This window comes from Urocitellus parryii, chromosome 2, assembly GCF_045843805.1.
Source record: "Urocitellus parryii isolate mUroPar1 chromosome 2, mUroPar1.hap1, whole genome shotgun sequence".
NCBI lineage: Eukaryota > Metazoa > Chordata > Mammalia > Rodentia > Sciuridae > Urocitellus > Urocitellus parryii.
The window spans coordinates 149876932-149902120 of NC_135532.1; the positions used below are offsets into that span (position 1 = coordinate 149876932).

The window sequence follows — 25189 nt, forward strand, 5'->3', positions numbered from 1 at the left end:
AATTCCTTGCTTTCATGGGAACTTGAATATTTATAACCCCTATTTTTTTATTGTCTGCATAACTTTTCATACTATTTTCATATCTAATCAGTTCTTTCTTTTTTTTTTTTTTTTTTTGGCAGGGGGAACAGGGATGGAACTCAGGGGCACTGAACCACGGAGCCATATCCCAACTATTTTGTATTTTATTAGAGACATCTTTTTTGATGATCTTGACTCTCCATCCAAGGAGGAGGTGTTTCGTTTTGTGCAGAGCTGTGCCCAGGCTGTGGTTCCTTCTCATATGCCCCTTGTGAAAAAGCACTGTGATGACTCATTCACCCCCGCCCCCCCCAGGAGAAGCTGTGGCAGCTGCTAAATTGCTGAGGCTGGCTTTGAACTCTTGATCCTCCTGCTCAGCCTCCCGATTACAGGCATGCGCCACTGTGCCCGGCCTAACCAGTCATTTCTAATAAACATTCTTTAAACAAAGTCACAATTTACAGGTTGGTATAATTTCCACATTAAAAAAATTATCATTGAAATGTGTTAATAAATATGTTAATAAATATTTTTAAAATATTTAGGTTTTAACAAAATTATGTTAAAGCAATCAGTATGTGCTAACTCAAAAGGGACTAATAATTTAACAAATATTCTTGTTTTTTAAACTGATGCTTCCAAGATGAATGGTTGGTGAAACATGAATAAACCAAATGTATCTAAGGCACACAAAATCCACTTTATCAGCAGCTCTGTTGGATTAACTGGTTGATGAGTATTATCTACAACATCTCTTCAGGAACTCCAGACCTTAAAATTCTTTCTACACCAAATTTCATTTGGATGCTGTGGTCAACAAGGGTTTACCTCCTCTTGCTTAAGCAAATCTCAGATCTTTTTTTTTTTTTTTTTAAAGAGAGAGTGAGAGAGGAGAGAGAGAGAGAGAGGAGAGAGAGAGAGAGAGGAGAGAGAGGAGAGAGAGAGAGAGAGAGAGAGAGAGAGAGAGAATTTTTAATATTTATTTTTTAGTTCTCGGCGGACACAACATCTTTGTTGGTATGTGGTGCTGAGGATCGAACCCGGGCCACACGCATGCCAGGCGAGCGCGCTACCGCTTGAGCCACATCCCCAGCCCAAGATCTTAATTTTGTTTTCATTCTGGATTTAAATATTTCCCCTCTATGAGTTTGGATCAGAGGCCTTCTTGCTCAAATTTGTCCAGAGCTGACTTCATTTTCAGACAGAGAACCTGGTAACTCAACTGCTTTTAATGACTTGTGCCTTTGTCTTTTCCTAGACACCTCCAGAGCACCATTTGCTATAACCTGCCACAACAACCATTAATGTAGAAAGCAACCCAGGCAACCTCTCTAACTCACCTTAGGATTGTGTTTGTGTATCATATACTTGTCTCATGAATACCACACAGATGAAGGAGTGTTCATTCTATTCCAGAGTCCCATGTTTTTGGAATTCTTGCTTATTGGGGCTCAGGTATTAAGAAATTGCCATGTACCAAGTGCTTTCTATGTGATGGAGACTGTTGAGAACTTTACATCCATAACTGAATTACTCCTCATGACAATGATGTCAGAGAGGTCACGGAGGCAAGAAGAGCTTCACAGGTACCAACACAGTCAGGGGACCCATCCTCATAGGGGCCCATGCTTTGCTTAATACCCCATCGTCACCATCTGGATATTCTCAATACTTTCATCTATGAACTTGTCTTTTGAAAGTCGGATGAGACCATTGAGCATGCATGTGAGCACAGGAGACAGGCACATGTGTCTGTGAAGTTTTGCCTCTCCATTTACACACAGAATTCCAGGTACTTCACTAGCATAGTATTCCCAAAGATCCACAGTGTGCAGAATTCAACAAGACTTGAAGTAGAATGAATGGGACAAGCATGTCACTTCTCTGGCTAAGGAGTATGGAGGAGCTCACGGAGAGCTCTGACATGCCACACTATCCATTTGGGTCCAAATTTGCTTTAAGTGGAGAAAGGAGGCAATGGTGTTTGAAGAAACACAGATGATAGACGAAGCCTGTCATATTCCTTCTCACTCCTATTACTTCTCTGTGTTAGACAACCACTTGTGCTGAAAATTATTAACAGAAAGGAAGGGAAAGATAGGGCAGTTTGTAATTTCTTTTCTATTTCTCCTCATCCATAAATCAGAGAGACAGAGAGAGAGAGAGAGAGAACGAATATTGGTAGAATGCACATGTAATGAAAATTAAATAAAAAGTTGAATTAGTTTTGTGCAGCATTTTCACTAGTCTGGCAGGAAAGAAATACATTACATGCAGGATCTACAAAAATTGTGCAGAACATAAATGGAAATGTTGTTTAGTTGTTTTATCTTCTTGTGTCTATATTTCTGATGAAGCACAAAGAGTCCCACAATACACATATGTTGGAAGTATTTAATGAGCACTGAGCCTACACATGCACGCAGGTCCTGACATCTGTTCCAATTTGTAATTGGCAGTAACAGCCTATGCTTTATGCAAAGTGACTGTGAACATAACAATTATTTTGAAGTTGCTCATGTAATCATATGTCTTAGATCATACACAATCTTTGGCTTCTGTATTTGTTTTTCTAGTATTTCAAGACTTCTAAAAATTTTTAAGCACAATTAACTAGCTTGCAACATTGCACAGGCTTAACTAGTAGGAATGAAAATTTAAGATAACTGTAGTGTACACAAATTTTTGTAAATTGACATTTTTAACATGTGTCTTCTCTAAATGAAGATATACTAGGTTTTGGCAAAATTTCTGATAAGGCCACAATGTATATATTGTTGCTATGAGTCTACACATCTGTTTAATTTGTTTAATATTGAAAATGTCCTATGGGAGAGGATAAGACAGTTTTCTGTTTAAGGAAATCAAACACTAATTGAATCCATTTTCCACTTTGAGGTGGTTCTGCTCTGTACAGAATGTGTTTATCTTCTTCAATCATAAAACAGATTTTCCTTTTATTTCAGAGAGGATCTCAAATCAGAGAGGATTAGCAATTTGCAGCTTCAAGTGAGTAAATTTACTTTAATACAGTAGTGCCTATATATAATATATTATACTTAATTACATAAGAAAAATATAAGTTCTCCAATAAATAGACACAAGGCATAAAGCAATAATTGGGAATAATCTTTTCACCTAGTGCCCTTCCCAATTCCTTTCCTTAGTCCCTGAAATCATGAGGTTTAAAGAGGCACTTTCCAGGTAAACTAAAGACAGTCTGGCTTGCAATGTCTTATAACAGATCAGATCTGTTGAGACTGTAGGTTTTACCCTGGCAGGGGAGGGAAGAGATTCCCTCTGCTGAGACTATCCTGCTTTAAAGATCTAGGTCTCTTTAAATACAATCAAGGTCAGATGACCTTCAAGACTCAGAGAAAAGTTTCAAGAGAAAAATATATTCTACTTTGGCCCTCAGCCTCTTAAGGACTGTAAACACTTTTAGGGAGTAATTATTTTTATTTTTGATAAAAAAAGTGTGATTATTCCTATTGTGACTTAGAGGTTGAAAAAGAACACGCCTGCTGAGTCCCTCGAGGAGAAGAGACAGCTCTATGTGGGTCCCAGTGGAAAAGGCTAGAATTGCCTGCAACCCTGATCTCCTTGGCTGGCAGGAATGTTGGAAGCTACTGCTTTGGTGCACACAGAATGGGCGTCCTGAGCTGCCTCAAAGAAGACCAGTAAGGAGAACATTGGGCACTGAGCCAGTGGGCTGCTCATAGGAAGGCCTTCTGTGGGGATCTGTGCCATCCATGCTGGGATTCTGGGCAGCAGGCACCTGATCAGATGGTGGAGGGCCCGCACACCTGGGGCTCAGTACAAGAGAGAGGTCTCCAAAAGGAACCTACCCTGAGTTTCTTCAACTGCATGTGCAGTTTCTTCAACTGCATTTGGGTCATACTTGTTCCCTGGGATTTTGAAAACTGGGAAGAAATGGAGTCCTAATGAAAATTTAATTTCATACTAAAGTGGCAGGTGTGAGCGTACTGCTTTGAATTAGATTCAGAGACATAAAAAGCAACACGGTTAGGTCTAAAACCCAAATGGTAATTTGGCAATATTGAATATAAAGTCATTTTATGAGAAATGGCATATGAAAAATTCAGAATTATATATTTCATTGGGTCTAAAACATACTTTTCCCACAGCTGTGAACACTTCTCCAATGCATTTTAAAATTGATGGTCTCTGATAGGGTGGAGGGTGCAGTTGGCTGGGAGCTGTAATTCTGCTGCTGTTGCATGACATCTTTAAGGTCAAGAAAGTGACAGCTTCAAAACTGGAAGAAGAGGGTCAGTGATCTGGAGGAAACCCCAGAGAACTATTTCTAAAAGACTGCATCACCAGTATTCTTGCTGGCACAGAAAATGATACTGTATGGAAAGGCAAGGAGATTAGTAACTGTATCAAACAGAGAGGAGTTGAACTCTCAACCTTTCCTTTCCTTTATTGTACTTTTAATGTATTTTTTAAAGTAATAGATATCTTCTTCCCATAATTCAAACCACACTCTAATCATGAGAAAAACTTCAGATAAAACTAAATTGAAGAACATCACTAAATGCCTAACGAGGATCCCTCAAAACTTTCAAGGTCATCAAAAACAAGAAAAGTTTGAGACACAACTATTAAATGTAATGTGGTAGCCTAGATGGTATTCCAGACAGGAAAAAAAAAAAAAGACCTTAAGCGAGAACTAAGGAAATCAAATAGAATACATATGTCTGCTAATAATGTATCATTAGATCATTAATTGTGATAAATGTACCACACTAATGTGTTAATGATGGATGAAATGGGTATAAAGTACCAAATTCTCTGCATTATCTTTACAGCTTTTCTATAAATATAAAACTTTTCTAAAATAAAAGAGAAATTTGACAAAAAAGAGTAATAGATAAGATGAAATTTATACATTGATAATTTAAAGGATGCTTTTTCAGTAAGTACAAAATAAAAGCCCTAGGGATATGAAAAGTGTCATTTATTAGTGGCTTTATTAATTCTTAGTTTATGTAAAGTAGTGATATAATTTAGTTCAAGCTACTTTAGAAATTGATGTAACAAGATTAATTTTTAATTAGAAATCAGTGTAGCTCGCCATAAAGCCCATAGTAAGAATTAAAATCACTCATAAAACTTGAAACAGATCATGCTTGTGAAAATCTCCATAGCAGTAATATTACTACTTCTTGTTTGTATCTGTGTGATCACATGCCATATTTAGCTGTAATCCAAACTGAGTGGGTATGATCCAGTTTTGAGGATTCTATCTCTTAATACTTAGCAGACAACTTCTGTATTGAGCTTAGAACTTGTTGCCTACTTGTTGGATCTGAGAAAAGGGACCTAACTGTGGCCATGGAGCAGACAAGCAGAGAAAGCTCCACCAGGGCCCTTGGCTCCACAGTTCTGCCTCAGATGCCTGTCTAGCTGCAGACACATGCCCTGGCTTGCTGCTCCATGAGGGAAAGAGGGTGAGGGAATCTTCCCTAAGAAAGTGTCTAGGAGAGGTGAGCAGTGCTGTGGGGAATTGAAAGGTTAAAAAAATGTAAAATACTACTTGTATCTATTCATTTCTTGAAAGGTCACTTACTGGGTATTTCTAAATTTCAGGATGGTGACCAACCTTGTTCCCCACCCACCCCACCCATTCTTATATTCTGGTGACAGAGAACTGAGCAATAATAACGAATTGACATCATGACAGCAAATTGGTTTCAGCAATGGGGTGCAAATGATTCATATTTAAATTGTAGTCCACAATCATCATGAAGCCCAGTTACTGGAATATGAGAGCGTCCGGTAGTGTTGATAGGATAGATGCATCATTCCACAGGCAGAATCAACAATAGCACAATTAAACCTACCACAAAATACATCGATAATAATTATGTGACCCTAAAGTAATTACATATGCAAAGACTAGAACAACAGCAATTGATAGTCTCAATCCAAGAACATCACTGATTCCTTTTTAGGAAGGCAAGTGTCCCTTTTGGAAAAACAAAACAACCAACCACGAGTGGACTATTTCTCTAGAAAATTGTGGAAATCCCATTGTCTGCTTGGGCATATGCTAAATTGCAGCTTTGTAAAGTCTCATGGTTGCCAGATGTTCAAGTAGAATACAGAATAGCATAATATTATTGCTGCACTAACTCTACTAGGTTTACCTAATTTATGGATAAAACTTTAGTATTTTTTAATAAATAAATTAGTTTAATTGCATACATTATCCTTAGTTGTACATAAAAAAGAATGTCTATAGAATTATAATCATCACAAACTCACATAGTCCTCAATCTTTTAAAGTATTTCTAATCCCCTGTGGAAAAAGTTTGTGGCTGAAGATCATCTGGACCTGGGCCACACACATTCCCCATGCAAGCTTTACTCATTTATGTACCTTTAAGCCTGGAAAATTCACAATTGCTCAATAAATATGTTCTGAAAGAAAGAATGAATCTATTCTTCTCTCCCTTTATTATCAGAGGCTTAGAATCAAAATGAAGGAAGCTTGAGGCTTTGTAAGAAGAATGAAAAAATATTTAGGGGCTGGGAAATTGCATTGTTATCAAAAGAAATAATATTTTTGAAAGCTCAAATTTTAACTGGATAGTTAGTCTGTGATAAGACTACTTATAGAACTTGTGTTGTTACTGTTACAGTTTTCTTATAAACAGTTGTGTTTTAGTGTAGAATAACAAATCTTTCCCTTCTTTGCCTGAAAAAATAATTGGAAAGGAAATTTTAAAGCAAATCCTACAGTATTTGGTAATTATTTCCATTGAACAGTACAAAATCTGCTGAATAATGAGCCCACACCCAGTTTGACAGTACATACTGTTATGCCCCCTGGCTCAAAGAGAATTCTGACTTCTTTTAGCCTTTAAAATGCAGTCTTTGGGCCCCTGGGATGGGACAAGTTTGTCCAGCCACGTTACACAGCAAGCACAAAAATGAGCAGGAACACTGTCACTCATGGGATTCCAGAATGCTCACAGATCTGTTCTAAAGGAAACTTAGAGCTTATGTTCATGTATGTGTTATAAGTGAAGTTGTTCAGGGTTGATGACAGCACTGAGCAGCTCTGCATCTCCATGTTGTGGAGTCAGTGAGTGGAAGAGAGGGTGTAGAGGGCAGCAGGAAGGCAGGCTATTTGGGGAGAAAGTATTTAGTTATGGTTTAGTTATATGCTGTACCCCAAAGCTCTTGGATTAGGTAATGGAAGAACTTTCAGAGGTGAAATGGTTGGGTTATAAGAGTCTTTAACTTGTGAATTAACCCACCAATAAGTATTAATTGGATAACTGTAGGCAGGTAGGGTATGACTAGGGGAGATAAGTCACTGGGAGCATGCCTTTGGAGTTTCTATTTTGTCCTTGATGCTTTGCTTCCTGGTGCCATGTCCTGAGCTGCTTTTCTCTGCCTCACCTTGGACCAAGAGCTAAGGACTGAGCTATGGCCATATATGGACAGAGATCTCTGAAACTATGAGTCCTTTATGTTTTCTTCTCAGATCTTTTGATCACAGAGATTAATTTTTAAAACAAAAGCTGACTAAAACACAGGACTCTCCTTTCAGTGTGCTACCAAAGCTCTGCTATACTCTTTCACCACCCTCAACCTACCAAGGTTGTCTGGAAGAGAAGATGCACATATTCTTTTTCCATCCAGAAGGTCACTGCAAAGATACATTCCTTTGAAGGAGACATTATTGGAAATTTCTTTCATTTGGTGAGTGTTTGAGAGGCAGTGCTATTGAAAACACACACTTCATTCAGGTCCAGCTATATTATTTGTTGGTCTCATACAAAATAAAAAGATGAGACCCCTGTTAAAAACTGGGCTTGGCAGCACATACTTGGAATCCCAGCAGTTTGGGAGGTTGAGGCAGGAGAATCACAAGTTCAAAGCCAGCCTGGGAAATTTAGCAAAACCCTGTCTCAAAATAAAAAATAAAGAGGCTGAATATGTGGCTCACTGATAGAGTGCCACCCCGTGTGCAATGCCCTGTACCACAAAAAAAGAAGAAAAAATGCAGAGAAAAAGAATACTATTAAAGACACAGAAATATGAAATATTTCCTTTCTTCCACTGTCTGTCTTGACTCATCATGGTGTTTATTTGCTAGTTAATTTGTGCAGGTGAGTACAGACCTTCATTCTACCTCTCCATACCCACCTTACTCCAACCCCCAACAGCATGGCATTATGTAGGATTTATGATTTGTCCCCAGGAAAACTTTCATTGAGGCTTAATTCCTTAGTGTAGAAGTGCTGAAAGATGTAGCTTGACAGGAAGTGATCATATCATGGGGACATTAGCCTCACTGATGGATTGGTCCAGTCGTGTGGGAGTTCTCACTCTCATGAGACAGGATTAGTTATATGGAGAGCAGGTGGTTTTTCAGGTGAGCCTGCCACTTCGCCTCACTCTCTCGTACACACATGTTCTCTTTTGCATGCACCTCTTCACCATCCCCACATAGGCACCCCCATTTGGTACCATCCACCATATTATGATGCAGCATGAGGCCTTTACCAGATGCAGCCACTCAGTCTAGAACTGCCCACCCTTCGGAACAATGGGACAAAAATCAATCACTTTTCTTGATAAATTACCCAGTCTTTTACAGCAACAGAAAATGGACTAATACCATCTTCCACCATTGGCAGTCCCAAGATCCAAATGCTTTATCCCCCATCTGTACCTTCCCTTCCCACTGGTCTGCTACCCTGACCTATAAGCCTCAAGCGATTGCAAAATCTGTACTGAGACATACTGTGTGCTCCCTCCAGATCCCCTACTGAATGCACAGTGACACTGCCAGTGTGTGCAAGAACTGCTGCCATCCTGTCCAGCTAGGTGTCACCCCAGGGTGTGTACATTCTGGCCCCTCTTGAGTCCCCTGCTTAAGTTAGAGGCCAGTCCAAATTGTCAAGCAAGAGTGGGAAGTAGAAGTCTAGCCAGACAACAAGGGGGACAAGAGAGTTGAGCACCAAACTATGGGAGGAGCTGGCACAAAAGACCAGACTCCATGTCCTTAGCACATGTGCCATTGTCCCATAGGACCTCCCAAGACAACATGGAAAGATAGAAGGATTAAAACATTCAAGATTGCAACAGCATTACATTAAACCTTGAACACGGGTCCTCTGAGGGCATTGGTCACCTGCTCATGAAACCAGCACTGACCTGACCCTTCGACTCCCAGACTCTACACACTGGTCACAAGTCTGTTGTTCCAGGTAATCTCATTTCCTGTCATCCTGGCACGGAGTTGGGACCATCTCATTCAGCCACTGTCCCAAATTAACCCTGCTTCACTTTCACACTCTTAACAAATTCTCACTGACATCAAAAATATTTAATAAACAATTTATCTTACCCACTTGCTCCAACAGACAGTACACATCCTTTTCTAGTTTAGCGGACCTGGTAGACATTAAAATTGTTGGCTTTGTTGTCTGTAGTATTTTCTTTGTCTGGATTTTATATTTGCACCCCACAGAGAAATTTAGTGTGGGGTGTTGTCCATTAAATGGTTTAAGATTTGGCAATGGCTTGCTTTTGAAGTAGAGCCCATACATGCACACACACACACACATTTTCCAATGAACTCAGAACTTTGTTAATATTTTCTCTCCAGGAAGGACTACTGAAAACTCCGGACTTCATTTGTATATTTTTCTTTCAAGTAATAAGCCTAGGTCACATTAGATCTCAGATGGTCTCTAAAGTCAAAGCCTTCAAATCAGCAAGGTTTTTTTTTTCTTTCTTTTTAAATGATCTAGTCAGCATTACCATGTGCAGATAGAGAGGTAGGAATTACCCCACAAGATGAGTTCAACAATACCAGAACACTGACATGCCATGGGGAGAGCACCAGGGCATGGTGGCCAAAGGCACAGGATTCAACCTGCTGCTTGTAGATTTCTCAACCTCCTGGGGAATCACTGTCTTCCTTAGGATGATGAGGAATAGTATCTACTTCACAGGGTGGCTATAAGGATATAATGACCACTCCCAATAACTCCTTGGCACATAACATTGTAGGTGCTCAAAAATATTAAATCATCAGCTAACAGGCTGATGATACCCTCCACCCAATATATGTTCACTCAGCTACTATGTGCCCACCTGGTGAATGGAACTCAGGAGAAGTGAACTTGTGGCCAAATTCCCTTGATTTTTTCCTCCTCTTTTCATGACACAGTGTTCCCAGTGGCAGAAGAAAAGGCTGGGCTATCACTTTGGGACCCAATTGTGAAAGATCTGGTGATCATGCTAAGAATGATGTAGATTGAGCATGTCATTTTCCAAGTAAACTGGGATGTGGTTGAGAGAATGGGAAGCATAGTTGACAATTATGTCATAACAGTGGAAAGCTGACTGTGACAGATAAACCATGATAGCTACTTAACCAAGAGGGTAGAGTCAACTCCTAAACCCAGGTGAATGATTTTCCCCTGGCGATTTCCACTACAGGTCACTAGAGACTTTTTATTTTGTTGATAGGAAACCTTTCTCCAGAAAAGTCAGGGTGCAGCTACCACAGCTGTAGACATATTGACCCCGATTGTAGAGTATATGGGAAGAATGAGACTCAACTCTGGCCCCAAGAAGCCTACATTCAGTTGGTGAGACGTGACAAGATAAAATTATACACACTGTCAATTGTCTTCACTGTCTTCATGAGGATGAAGAGGATCATAAGAGTATCTACTTCACAGGGAACAATACAAAACGGAATCTAACTGAACATTGACCTTCATGGATGGCACTTGGTATGACTCACATGTGCCAAAAAGCACTGAGAATCTTGGAAAAGTGAAACATATAAAGAGAAACAATAAAATGGACCATTAGGAAAGCCGATATGACTATGTTCCTTGGTTTTGAGATGTATCCCTAAAACTGAATGAAAATCTAAAATATAAACACTATCTTATATATCTGTTTTCTAGATAATCCTCTAATTTTTCCTTTTATTGGCAGTTATATGTCCAATTAAGACTCCTTCTCTATAGGCAGATTCTTGCAGTGAATCTTGGATAATATATCCTTTGGAACCATTCGCCAATTTAGGGTATACTTTTAAATATGATCGAAAGTGAACTTTAAATAAAGATAGATGTTGGTCTCAATGTATTGCGTAATACATTTGAAAAAAAGAATGTGCTTTATATTGAGATATTATGAATTTGTTTTATTGTATTTCCAAGAAAAGATAGATTGGAGATAGTCTATCATTTGGTGAGTACAGGCAAACCATGAAAATCCTTGTAGTTGAATCCAGTAGAAAAAACAGAACTTTGAAAAGATGTTAAGATACTAAAGTATAGTGAAATGGTTACCTATTATTAACATAGGCCTTTCTGCTAGAAACTCATGGTGAATTGTTTAAGCGATGGCATGCATTTATTTAAAAAATTGATACTCACTAGGCCAATACCTTTAAAAAGCCCTTTTGAAGTTTATTTCAGTTCTGCTTAACTTTGTGCCTTGGAAGGAAATCAAATGATTCTCTGATTCCTAATTTTTTAATGAAAAGTTTGGATTTCACTTGAAGATTTAAAGCCAAATACTTCCCAAATGATAAGTCCATTTCCAGGGAAATAACAAAGAATTAGATGACATTTTGAAGATAGTTTCAAACAAAAGAAGAATCTATCTTAAATGGTACCCACAGCTGTTTTAGACTTCCTAAGTCTCAAACTTTCCTCTTTCTCACTCATTCATTTATTTATTGTGTTTCTAAATTCAAGACAACATTGAAGGTCAAAAGCAATATAAGGTCATTAGCTCTTGGGAGTTTTCTATTTGGGTAAGCGTTGGGGCAGACATGACAAAAAAGCAAATAGCAATTTCTTGAGTGATGCTAGAACTGGATGCTATAACATGTGCCTGTTTTTTTTCCAGCTATTTGGAAGGCTAAGAAAGGCCACTAAAGCTGGGGGTTTGAGGCCAGCCTGGGCAGCACAGTGAGACTCCTCTCAAAAGCAGAAAAAAAAGCAAAAATATGAAAATAAAAGCAAACAGCAATTCATTAACATTCACACTAAAGAAAATGCTCAGTCTCTAGGATATTTATGGAAAGGGACACCAATGTTTTCTGCTCTGGTGAAAGCTGGCCTTATGCAAAGCAGATGAGGTAGTACTTGACAGATGGGCCCCAAATAATCCATAGAGATGGTGATGGAAGAGGTGAACAAGTTTTTGGGGCCCAGTAAGTACAGAACATATTTTAATTCATTTAAATCTTTGTGAATTAGGTAGCCATAATATATGACCTTTTAAAAAAACTTTTTATAGGATATTGTAGAAGCAAAACATCAGATAAAATTCCCTCAATTGAATATAGTAGTTCAGAGCTCAAGTTCTCAAGCCAGATTCCTGGGTTTAAATCTCAGAATGATTTATTTTTTTATTTTTATTTTTTAGTTGTTGATGGACGTTTATTTATTTATATGTGGTGATGAGAATCTAACCCAGTGCCTCATATATTTTAAGCAAGAGCTCTTCCACTGAGCTACAACTCCAGCCTCTGGAACTACTATTTACTAGCTAGATAACCTTAGGAAGTTTTAACATTTGGAGCTTCAGTTTCTTTATGGGTAAGAAGGAACAAATACCACCACCTGCACAGTAACTATCTCATCCACATTTGGGGATGGCTTCTTATTTCCCAGTTGGCAGCTGCCTTGCTCTCTTCTTCCATAACTCCTTTTTTGTTTGTTTGTTTGTACCAGGGATTGAATCCAGGGGTGCTTAACCACCAAGCCTCAGTCCTTTTTATATTTTATTTTGAGACAGGGTCTCGCTAAAAGTTTCAGAGGCTGGCTTTGAACTTGCAATCCTCCTGCCTCAGCCTTGCTAATTCTCCAAGGATTCTGCCAGAGAAGAGGGTGCTCAGCTGGTTTCAATGGCTGGCACTATATCATTTCCTCCTATTGGTTTCTCCTGTTTCTTTTTTTCTCCAATTATTTTTAAAATATATTTAATTCTCTATATAGTTCCTTCAGTTATTTATTTTCAACCTCTACTTCTAGCAATTTTCTTCCAGTAAATCCACAGCCATCTTTCTTGTGATATTTATCCTTCAGTATAATAAGTAGTAGCAGTCTCCATTATTTATACTTCATCCCACTTCTGTAAATGAATAGAGCATGCTTAAACATTTTTGTGACAAAGATAGGAAAAGATAGCCAAAGTTCTGAGTTGTGGTCATAGAAGGAAAAAAAATGTGCTTTTGTTTCAGCTTTCTATACAAACCAAAATTAAGCATAAAACTTAAAAAGAGTATTACTAATATACAGTACTATCAATTGCATTAAAATTTATAAGCACATAATTTACATTTATTCATATCTGGATCAATAACCATAAGTAAACTTTATTCAAAACTGTTTGAAAAGCTTCCCTTGTGAAATAAAAGAAAGTGATAAATCTCAGATTAAGAAACTATTGATCTTTGATCTGAACTTGCTGAGATAAATTTATCATCATTTAGAAAATAAAACTGTGTCATCCTCTTATTTTGATCCATGGAGGGCAAAATTCTTGCTATGTTCTTACTAAAAAATTGCTTTATTAGAATAAGATTAGAAAAGTAAAATCTAGGGCTAGAGTTGTGGCTCAGTGGTAGAGCACTTACCTAGCACATGTGAGGCGTTGGGTTTGATCCTCAGCACCACACAAAAATAAATAAATAAAATAAAGGTATTGTGTTCAACTACAACTAAAAAATATATTGGAAAAAAAAAGAAAAGTAAAATCTAGAGATTGAGATTGGGGGAGTCATCGTATTCTTTTTTGGAGGCCACAGCTATGAAATTCCAAGAAGCAACGGACAATTCTATTCACCCAAAGCAAATGGCAGCTTTGATACAAGGATCTCCACCTAATGATTAAAAGATAATGAATGACTGGCTGGGCATAGTAGCACATGCCTATAATCCCAGCAGCTTGGGAGGCTGGGACCCGAGGGTCACGAGTTGAAAGCCAGCCTCAGCAAAATCAAGGCGCTAAGCACCTCAGTGAGACCCTGTCCCTAAATAAAATACAAAATAGGGCTGGGGCTGGGGATGTGGCTCAGTGGTTGAGTGCCCCTGAGTTCAATCCCTGGTACCTCCCCCCAACCAGCAAAAAAAAAAAAAAAAAAAAAAAAAAAAAAAAAGATGATGACTGCAGAAGAGAGAGTTTTGCTTGTCTCTTAATCTTGTTTTGAGAGTTGTCCTTATCAAAAAAGCATACCTGGGGTATGATAGAAGAGTATGACTACTGCTTTTCAGAAACCAACAGTTCTACTAAAATAATTTACTGCTATGATTTTACTGGCACCAACTCCCCACCCCATAATCCATAATGAAATCAAACCATAGGGCACCACTCAGACCAAGGTTTTTCAACCTGGGCACTAAAATCTTAGATCTGATTAGAACTTCAGTGGAGATTTAGCATAATCATCATTGGCAATTGAGACAAAGCTCAGAAAAGTTTAGATTAACTATCTCAGTTTATTATAGCAGCAACTGACAAAATTTATAAAGCATGAATACTCTGAGCTAGAATCTATTCTAGCTGCTTTATTTAATTCATCCATAGTCTTTACAACACTTCTAAAAGATTATCCTCTATTTTATATATGACAGAAATGAAACTCAAGAAGTTAAATGACTTACTCAAAACTACTGCACAATAACTAGTGATGTTCAATTTTTAACTCAGGTCTAACTCAAAAGTACTAGATATCTTTCTCTACGTCTCTCAGGCAGAGGCTGAGCTTTCCCAGAACACTGTTCTAGCATTCTGGCCCAGGTCTCTTTCCAATTCAGAGGGTCTACAGGGCACTAGCATTTTGTCCCCTCTTCCCTAACCCCAGAATCACTCTGAGGAGTTAAAGGCACAATGTTACCTGGGGAGTGCAGCTGAGAGGCCTATACTGAGTGTGTGAAATTGTGCTCTCAGGGAAATGAGCATGTGGGTTAGCAGGGGAAGCACATGAAAATTAAAACCCTTACCCTTATTAATCCTGTTGGATTCCTAACACTTGGCTGGAAGACAAACCTTCAGAATTTGTGGTAGTGGTAAAGCTATGATATTTTTCTTTTTATTGAAGTCTTTCCTACAATAAGAATAGCAAAATAAAACTCTTCAACTTCCACTCACAACTGATGGTCTATAACGTCTTTCCCATGTGACTCCGATCGCAGAGGTCAATTGAACATCATAAAGTATGAGTCTTAAAGTTCAATATTAGAGTCCTCATTTTTTATTTTATTGGATATTTGCAAAATTATTGGCAGCTGAAGATAAAAGAAGTGAAAACTTAAAAATGTAAACCAGAAGTGAGAACATTCAGGATGAGAGTCAAAAAAGAAGAAATGTGGAAACCTAGAGGACCTATTAAATGGGAATCCTGCTTTTCCAATCACTGTAGGACTCTCTTGGCCATTAATATTTAGTCCCAGCAACCTAGGGCAATACTAGTTTTTTTTTCTAATGTTGCAATTAGTTCTCTAATATGTTCAGTGAATTTTTATGGAAATTTCATATAAATATGAACTTCCAAAACAGAAGAAGGGATTATTTCATTTTTTATTTTGCATGTAAGACCTATAAGAGACTTGAAAATATCTGTCTATACTTGATAGAATTAAAATACATGTAAATATTAAAATACATGTATAAATGATTATTTGAAATATTAGTATGCAAAGCACTAAATATTAACTTGAACATTTCTGAATATTTCTTGAACATTTCCATAGAAAAATTAGATATAATAATAAATAAACCATTCAACATATGAGAGGTGTCAGGTAATGAGGCTTAGTATTTGTTTTGATAATCAGAGTGATTATGTTTTGATACATTTCAGTGCAACCGAAAAAAAAAATGCTACTATTCCATTTCAAAAGGAAGAGTAGGAGCTGTAAGAGATGCTTTCTTTCCATAAAGACATAAAAATCCTTTGCTCTCATACACCACCTTGAACTAAGAGATTTTAATGCATCACTTCATGATCATGAATTCACTAACCTGCCCATGTCACATCAATGAAAAATAGATCTGTTACAAATGAACAAATTCAAGAAGGTTGTTAGAATAATCTGGTGCATAAAGGCAATCGAATAGAAACACAAATTTCAAACATACAGCTTGTGGCAGACAGGATAACAGCCTCGCAAAGATGGCCCACATCCTAATGCCCAAAACTTATGAGTACATGAGGTTATGTGACAAAGAATTAAAATTGCAGATAGAGCCACAGAACAGGCAGAAATCCAACAGATTTCTACATAGTTTTTGAAGGTCTAGGCTTCTGTACATGAAAAAATTTTAACATTTTTGCAGCTTTTTGTCTATTGGGTATTCTTCCCTTAATAATTGGAGAAACATTTGCCTGTGGTTTTGATGTGTATACAGGTGTGTCTCCCAGTGTACTGGTTCCTGTCTTGCCCCTGTTACTGTATGACTGTTGTATTGGTATATCTAAAATAGCTCAGTATTATCTTGACATAGACAAATTAGTATTCCCTTAATTATTACTGAAATAAAACATATCTCTTAGCTTCTCTTGGTGGTGGAGAAAAAAAAAATTGCAGATGGAATTAAGGTTGCCAATCAACCAGCCTTAAAATAGGGAGAGTATCCTGAATTTGCCAGGTGGGCTCAAGACAAGCACAAGAACCATTGAAAGTAGAAGAGAAAGAGAAGCGGTCAGATGATGTGACATGTTATGAAAGGAGCTTGGTCCATGTTGTTGACTCCCAGGTAAAAGAGGAAAACAGGCACTTTGTGGAAGCTAAAAAAGGCAAAAATCCTCAGAGCCTCCAAAAAGAATGCAGCTCTGTCCACACCTGGAATTTAGCTCACTGAGATCCATGTTGGACTTCTGACCCGCAACCACAAAGTAAGGTATTTGTAATGTTTTCAGCCACCAAGTTCGTGGTAATTTGTTACAGCAGCAACAGAAAGCTGATACAGAGCTGTTTAATCAGTTAAGAGCAATTAAAGCAAACACCATCATGGAAAACCATAATAATCAATTTTAGCAACCAAAAATAACACTTGGAACACAAGTCCATTTTTGAAGTAGTAAAAGTAGAAGCACAAAGATTCTTTGGCATACAAAAATAAGAAAAAAAAATATGTAAGAGGAATGTTTTTCCACTTCCTCTACTACCAGAAGAAGAAAGGGACTAATAAAATAAACATAGTGATATAAAGTATGGGTAAGAGTTTTTTAAATGCCCCTTGGAATAACGTCCTAAGAGAGCTGGAGTCTTTGTCCCTAAAGTTCTTTTAGATATACAGAGACCTGTCTATGTTATATTTGTTCTGCATGGCTCAGATGTTTACTTACCTGACAACAGAGCTTAAACAGTCTCCCATGGCCTCCTACAGTCTAAATATTCTACACAGATTTGTGTCCACTCAAATATGTACCACAAATATTTATACCTATCTACTCAACATAAATCATTCTGATGTGAATAACCAGAATACGACATAAACCTTGACTTTAAGAAAGTCATAGTTTAATATTTCCCAGAGTAAATAAATGACCATTGTCAGGCTAGTCATGGAGAAGAATCACAGAAGATGGAGAAGCGATACATTAATTTTTAAAAAACCTATCAATATATTTTAAAAATCAATACATTCTTATTGATCCTAAATGAACTATATTATTAGTGATCATTGGAGGTTACCATGGAACCAACTTATAACAATGAGAATTGTATGCCATTTTCCCTAAAAATATATAAAGGAAATGAAAAAGTAGATGACAGAAGAGAGAAAAATCTTCTTTATCATCATCTTAAAAAGGCAGAAGGAATGCTAGAATGAGAAAATTGTCATTTTACAACCTTTGTATAAAATAATGAATCTGAGCAATGATCATCAGATATTAAAACTCAAAATAATTTTAAAGTAGATAAATCAAGATAAACGTCTAAACATGCACACCAAACAGTCTTAGGATCAGGAAGTGGGACGGACAGCCATTATGTACTTCTTCTTGTGAGTCCCTAGGAATCACATAGTACCACTTATAAACTAGTAATTTTCACACCTAAACAAAACCCAAATCTAAAACAGCCCCCAGATCAGATTATCTTTTCATAGAAAACACAGGGATAGAGGAACCAGTTCAAAAAATCCAGAATAGGAGCTACCAATTAAAGAATGTGGAATTCTATATGCTAAACCACCCAATTTCTCTAGAAATCAAAAGAAAAGGAAGAAACTTAAGAGACATGATCAAATGTAACACATAGGCCTTGTTTAATCCTGATTCCAATAAACAAACCCTGAAAAGCTAGTTTTAAGACCAGAGAAATTTAAGTATGAACTAGGTATAAAATGTTATTATAATAAAGGCATGACACTATTAAAATGTTTCATTGATTAGAGATGCATAATGAAGCACTTTCAGATTAAACTGAAATGTCTAATTATGCTTTAAAATGTACCAGCCAAAAAGAAAAAACTGTATGAAAGAATACATAGAACAAGATTAGCATATCAGTAGCATGTATTCTAGCTGCATGATGAAATTTAAGGGCTCATCGCAAGATGCTCTCTCTTATGTTTGAAATTTTCTATGATAAAAAATTTAAAGGATGAAAGCAATTGTAGATAAAAAAAATTCCTAGTTAATTTGATCAGTCTTTATTTTTGAAAGTGTGGAAGGTTGAAATATTCATGCTAGAAATTTTATTTTTCTGCACATACACATATTCTTATTAGTAATTTGACTCCTATTACTCTAAGATTGAATTCCTTTCATCTGATATAGAAAGTAAGTTTTCAATTGACCAAAATCCCAATTTACACAATCAAATAAAAATCTATCATAAGTGAAATGTGACTTCTAGTACTGAGAGTGCTTCTGTGTGAAGATGAGCCTACCTCTATTGCATGAATGGAGTAGGAAATATTTGCAAACATTCAAATTATTTATGGTTCATGTGAAAAGATTAGTGTTATTGTATTTTTCTGATGTGCTAATTCTCACAATTTTTTTGTTTAAAACTATCAGTTTTGCTTTAAAGTGATTATTATGTAAAATCTAGTCTACATCTTTAACTGACGTATTATCCTCATGCTTGTTTTTCAAATACAATAGAGACTTCTCTGAGAGAAAAAAGAAGCTGGAATAAACAGATTCATCTTCAACATTCTCTGCATATATGTGTAGATGCCAGAGCTGATATAAAGTGGTTGAACTTATAGCATTGAACTTCTGAAGTTCATAGAAAGCCTCTTAAGCAAAAATCCTAGCAGTGGAAAAAATATAAATCTCATCTTGGATTTTCAAAGCATTCACAATAGAGAGCCTCTTTTTTAAAAAACAATTTCTTTAAAGGGATTTTATTTGCAAATAATTTATTTCTGGAGAAGTCTTGAAGGTGACCCACATGCTCAAATTGCATCTGGAGGCGATTAAAATATTTTCAAAGATATATACAATTTCATAATATATAGAAAAACTTTCATGTTTTTGTCTGAAATATGCTAAATTTTAAAATATGTAATATTTTTTTCTTTTTAAAGGTAGCCTTTTATAAAGAAACACTTAAAAAGTTGTGGCTGTTACTTTCTACCAGAAGGGAGGAAGGACAGCATAAGGCAAGTTAGACTATGTAAATAAATTACATTACAGAGGAATAAGTCTAGTTATTTCAGCTAACATTTTCCCTTGTGCATTAAGCTATGTGGGAGGGATTATAGGTACAATGTCAATAAAGATAATTATTATTTTCTCATGCAGTAAAATTTTTAATGTAAAGAATTGTGCCATAGGTTGCAACAATTATGAAGATGATTTGGGATTCTAGCATTTGGTCCAGTCAAGGATGTAGAAGAAATGGATACACAAATCTCAAGATTTTGTTACAACCATTACCTCCCTTTTTTCTGAGTCTGATCCCCAAATACCTTACCAACTACAGCTTCTGTGTATTTCCCTTCAGTGGGAAGAGGGAAGTACTGGTTTGGAGATACGTTGCTGCCATATCCCAGCAGAAATCCTTCAAGCTTTACATTTGGATTTGGACGTAGGAACTTCAAGAGGATGGAGTCACTGGTGGTATTGATGTGGACTTTAAGGCTTGGCTTTTTACCTAATGATGGAAACAAACAAACAAAAATATGTGGCTGTTACTTTACCTGTTTTGCATTCCACCAAAATTTGTAGCAAGGGTTAGTTGCTAGAGCATTTTTCTGGGAAAGTATGTTCTCAACTTTGCAAGGCTCATAGCAGACATGCCCAAATGTGGCCAAAATGTAGCCAATTGTGATATTAAAAAAATGGACTCCAATAAGCCCAGCGTGGTGGCACGCACATACATGTAATCCCAACCATGAGAGAGGCTAAAGCAGAATTTCACATTGGAGGCCAGCCTGAGCAATTTATTGAGACTCAGGTTCAGAATAAAATTAACAGGGCTGGGGATCTAGCTCTGTGGCAAAGTACCTTTGGGTTCAGTCTCAAGTACTACAAAATTAAACAATAATTTTTAAAATAGCAATGAGGAAAATGGACTTAATACCATATAAAGCAGCTGAGAATAAAAAGTAATCTTGTGGGGTTTCAATACTTGGTAGTTTATTATTAAGCAGGTAATAGAAATTAGGCTTTCTGTTTCAACTCATAGGGAAAGGGCCTGGATCTCCTTATTGGTAAACTGAATTACTGCCAGGCACAATGAAACACATCTATAATCCCAGAAGTTTGGGAGGCTGAGGTAAGAGGATTGCAAGTTCAAAGCTAGCCTCAGCAACTTAGCAAGGCCTTAACCAACTTAGTGAGACCCTGCCTCAAAATAAAAAATAAAAACGGCTGGGGATGTGGGTCAGGAGTTGAGCTCCCCCAGGTTCAATCCCTGGTACTAACCTCCCCACCACTACCAAAAAAACAAAACCAAAAACAACAACAACAACAACAACAACAAACCTTGGAATTATTACACTTTGAAAACCTTTAGTCCTTTCTGTTCTGGTTTCCAACACCACAGCAACAGGAATTGGTCATGGATAAAGTTGGAAAGGGAGAGGAGATGGAAGGTTTCTGGTGGCAAAGGTGGTAAATTAGGGAATGCTGGAAGGAAGAAAATGGTTAAGGAGAAAGTGGACTAATTCCACTGGGAGCTCACTGTGTCAATGAGACAATTACATGGAGACACCCAACAGGGAGTTGAGTATCTAAGTGTGATGCTCAGGACTGGGGTACAGACTCAACTGAGTGTCATTAGATTATCAGTGACAATTGGACCAACTTTCCCAGAGAGACTGTGAAAGGTGAGAAGGGAGACATTACTTCAATTCTCAAGACATTTTTTTAAACCAATGATGCAATAGGGACAGATAATCACACTAACTAAAGGTCTTGACCAGACAGTAAGGAAACAACATTGTCTTTGGAGCCAGAAGGAACAGGGTTCAAATCCAACTGTTATCATCACTATGAGATAATGGTTAACTCATCACTCTGGCAACTCCCTGGACGCGCTTGTACCTAAGCCTCCTGCTTTGTAAACAATGGATAACAGCCACCATTCTTGCTGTGTTATTTACAAAGATGAGGGGAAATGGTATAAACTTAAAGCTGGCACATAGCAGTTGTTCCATGATTGCCTAGCCATCCTTTAGCCATAGTTCTTTAGCCATCATTCAGAAATCCAAAAACCTTTGTATGTTTTTTTTCCCCCCAAGTTCATCTCAAACAAATTTGGCAACAAAACTCTGAATCATCCTGAATCCCTTTCGTCTGTCTCTGAGCCTGCTCAGTATAACTACCGACATGCTTCACTGTGGAAATGTACTTAGTTAAGTGGCGCTTACTGGGCAAGAACTCACTAAAGAGGTTATATAACATTTGGTCTAATACTTTTCTAAAATGCCTCAAATTTGTGAATTCCAAAACATGCCTGACCCTCGGGGTTAGGATTGCAAGACTGAATTATTTTATTATCCACAGAGTTACTATTTTGAAAATATCTTGCCTATTGGAAAGACTGCATTTAACAATTTAACAATTCATATTCTATTTCTCATTAATTGAAGTTTTATATTGTATAAATACCAACCACCACATCTATACAACACTAGTTCCCCAAGGTTTCATAACTGAGTTTATTCTGCTTCAACCAAAATCAGTCTGGGCAGCCTTAATAAATACAGTTACATAAATGGATTCATAATACTATTTAAAACTAAACTTTAAAAATGTCCTGAAAAAAAAAAAAAAGAAATGGAGGTAGACAAATCTCACTTCACTACAGTATCACCAACTTTATGCTTCAAGATCATCATCCAATTCTTTAATTAGAATTAGGAAGTCATGTCCCTTATTACCTTACCAGATATTATTTCTCCTATTATAACTTCTTACCAAAGCTCATTTGGTTTTGGCCAGTATAATCTTCTTGCTTTCTGTAGTACATACCTGGTCCTGGCTCTCCACCTTGGCTCACACTGTTCACCCAGGACAGATTCCCTCTATGTTTGGTTTGCCTTCTCTACATCCCTTTACTCATCTGGTTCTTACCTCATTGCTCCTTTCAGTGGTTAGCAAAATGATTGAGCAAGTTTTTTTCCCTTTTATTCCGAATAAGTTTGTTGAGTGTTTCTCCCAATGAAAATTTGAAATATTTAGTGACATTTGACAATTTTTGACAATTTCTCCAATATTGGGGGGCTATATCTATGTACCTCAAAAATTAATTTTTAATCTTTAAATAATACTTTTATATCTATTTTTAATAATTCTGGTTTAATGGCTTGGAACCTGAGTCATGTAATGACAGTTATCTTTCAATAGTTTTTAGTAGTTAGAACTCTGCTGAGTGACTTTAGGTAAAGACAATAGAAAATCATACAATGTATTGCAAGCCTAACTAGTATAACATTTGTAAGTAAAGTAGCATATATGTTACCTGGGAAAGTCCAGGAGTAAAGAGAAGTAAGCATGTATGGCAACAGATGTGAGAAATAAAAATAAAAAATAAATGCAAGCATTGTGTAAAAGCAACACTAATTTGCCTTGGGGGAGGGGAGGGAACCGCACATTGGCAAAGTAGAATCTTGGCTCTGTGACAATGGTTTCTAATCCTCTGTTTGCAACAAACACCCTAGGGTATCTCTAAATATTTCCAAGAATGTTGTGAAATTCTAAAAGAAAAGTCTTTCAAAACAAAATTAGAATCAATCCACTTTTCATTTTTGAAAGTAAATATATGCCCTGCAGCATTAAAAACAGTGAGTAGGTCAGAAGGGGTGGGTTTGGAAAAAACAGATTTTAAAAAATAGCATTGTAAATTCAAGATATCTCTCTGAATCAACCAGAGTGGGCAGGTTGCTATTGTTTCAGAGAAGCTGTGGTCAGTTCCAATCAAGTTCTGTAAAGAAACAGCCCAAACACAGGGTACTTAGTGAAGCCAGCTAAACTGTCGTGGGCATCCAGTCATGGACTTGTGAGAAAGGAATCACATTAGAGTATATTCAGTAGGAGGGATTTTTTCATGTTTGATCTCTCTTAAGATTATCTTATACTTTCCACAATGTTTCAGAACATGTTCTAAATTGTTGATATCAAGTTGGTCAAGATGATAAAATTACTACAAGAGAAAAAAACTGCAAAATATTAAAACTATTCTAAAAGTAAAGAATTTATTAATATACAAACAATAATTAATTTGGCTTTATATGTCTCCATGTTTTAAAACATTAATGAAGAAACTAGAAATATTGTAAATAGCAAGTTTGGGCATGAAGTAAATCAGATATAGAATTAATTTCCTTAGGATATTAAGTGAAAGAAAAGCAGTAATACTGATGTCAATAAAATAGTCATGGGCTGGAGCTTGAGCTCAGTGGTAAAGCACTTGCCTAGCACATGTGAGGCACTGGGTTCCATCCTCAGCACCACATAAAATAAATAAAATAAAGGTATTGTGTCCATCCACAACTAAAAAAAATATTTTAAAAATATTTATAAAATAATGAGTCATTTCAGAATTAAAAGTATAACTCTATTCTTACCCATAGTATGTAATGTGTTCTGTGCAAATTTTACAGTCCCAACCTCTACTTGCTCAGCAACTTATGCTATTGTACAAATATCAAAATTTTCTAAGACACTTAATTAAATCAATTCTCATCAATTTTGATATGTTATATGAAGTATAGGTTTAAAAAATTGACACAGATTTGACCAAATTTTCAAAATTTTGAAATTTCAAAGAACCAGAAAAAAAAGGCAAACAACAGACTGAACAGATGGGTAGAAAATATTTGCAAAAGATAAATCTTTTGAAGGAATTATACCCAGAATATATATTCTTCCTATTCAATAAAACAACAAAACAAGGGAAAAAGGATTTGAATGAATGCACTTGAATAGATTTTTCACTAAAAGCAATATATGGTGACCAAGAAGCACATGAAAAGATGCTCAACATCATGGTCATCAGGTGATTTCCATCAGAGATCACGTAGCAAGTATTTCAGAGTTGGCAATTCAGAGTTCTCTACCACGACTAATCAACTCTGTCACAGAAGGGCAAAAGTAAGGTATTGGTCTAGATTTGTCCCTCAAGTAACAGTTTACCAAATCCCAATCAATATCAAGGAAATGAAAATTAAAACCAAAATGATATACCACACACACAAGAATGGCTAAAATCAAATGGACTTACAATAATAAATCTTAGGCACAATTTGGAACTTTTACACATTTTAAATGCGAATATTAAATAGGATAGCCACTTATGAAAACTGTTGAGAAATTACCAAAAAGCCATTGATTTTATTTCTGGTATTCTATCCAGGAGAAATAAAAATATATCTATACAAAAACTTGTGGCAAATATTTTAAAGTAGCATCAACCTGGAGACACACACAAATATCCATCATCAACTGAATGGATAAACAAAATATGGCCCATTCAGACAATGTGAGATGACTCAGCAACAGAACTGAGCAAACTACTAGTTATATATGCAACATGACTGAATCTCAGGCATGCCATTATGCCATTGTAGAATGGGTCATATCTCTGTAACCACGTTATACAGACTGCCTCATGGAAAGTTATTCAAGCATACTGCTATTATAGCATTGGTAGAAGTAACACTGCCTAATATT

The 25189-nt window shown here is 36.7% G+C and overlaps 1 protein-coding gene across 3 annotated transcripts in view; it reads right to left on the minus strand.

Annotated features, from left to right (window-relative positions):
• Abi3bp (ABI family member 3 binding protein) overlaps window positions 1-25189 on the minus strand; it is a 233185-nt gene that overhangs the window by 159445 nt on the left and 48551 nt on the right. For all 3 annotated transcript variants that reach the window (XM_026402395.2, XM_026402396.2, XM_026402392.2), the window contains exon 2: window positions 19986-20165. In XM_026402395.2, coding sequence (XP_026258180.2) covers window positions 19986-20165 — 180 coding nt within the window. The remainder of the gene's footprint in view (window positions 1-19985; window positions 20166-25189) is intronic.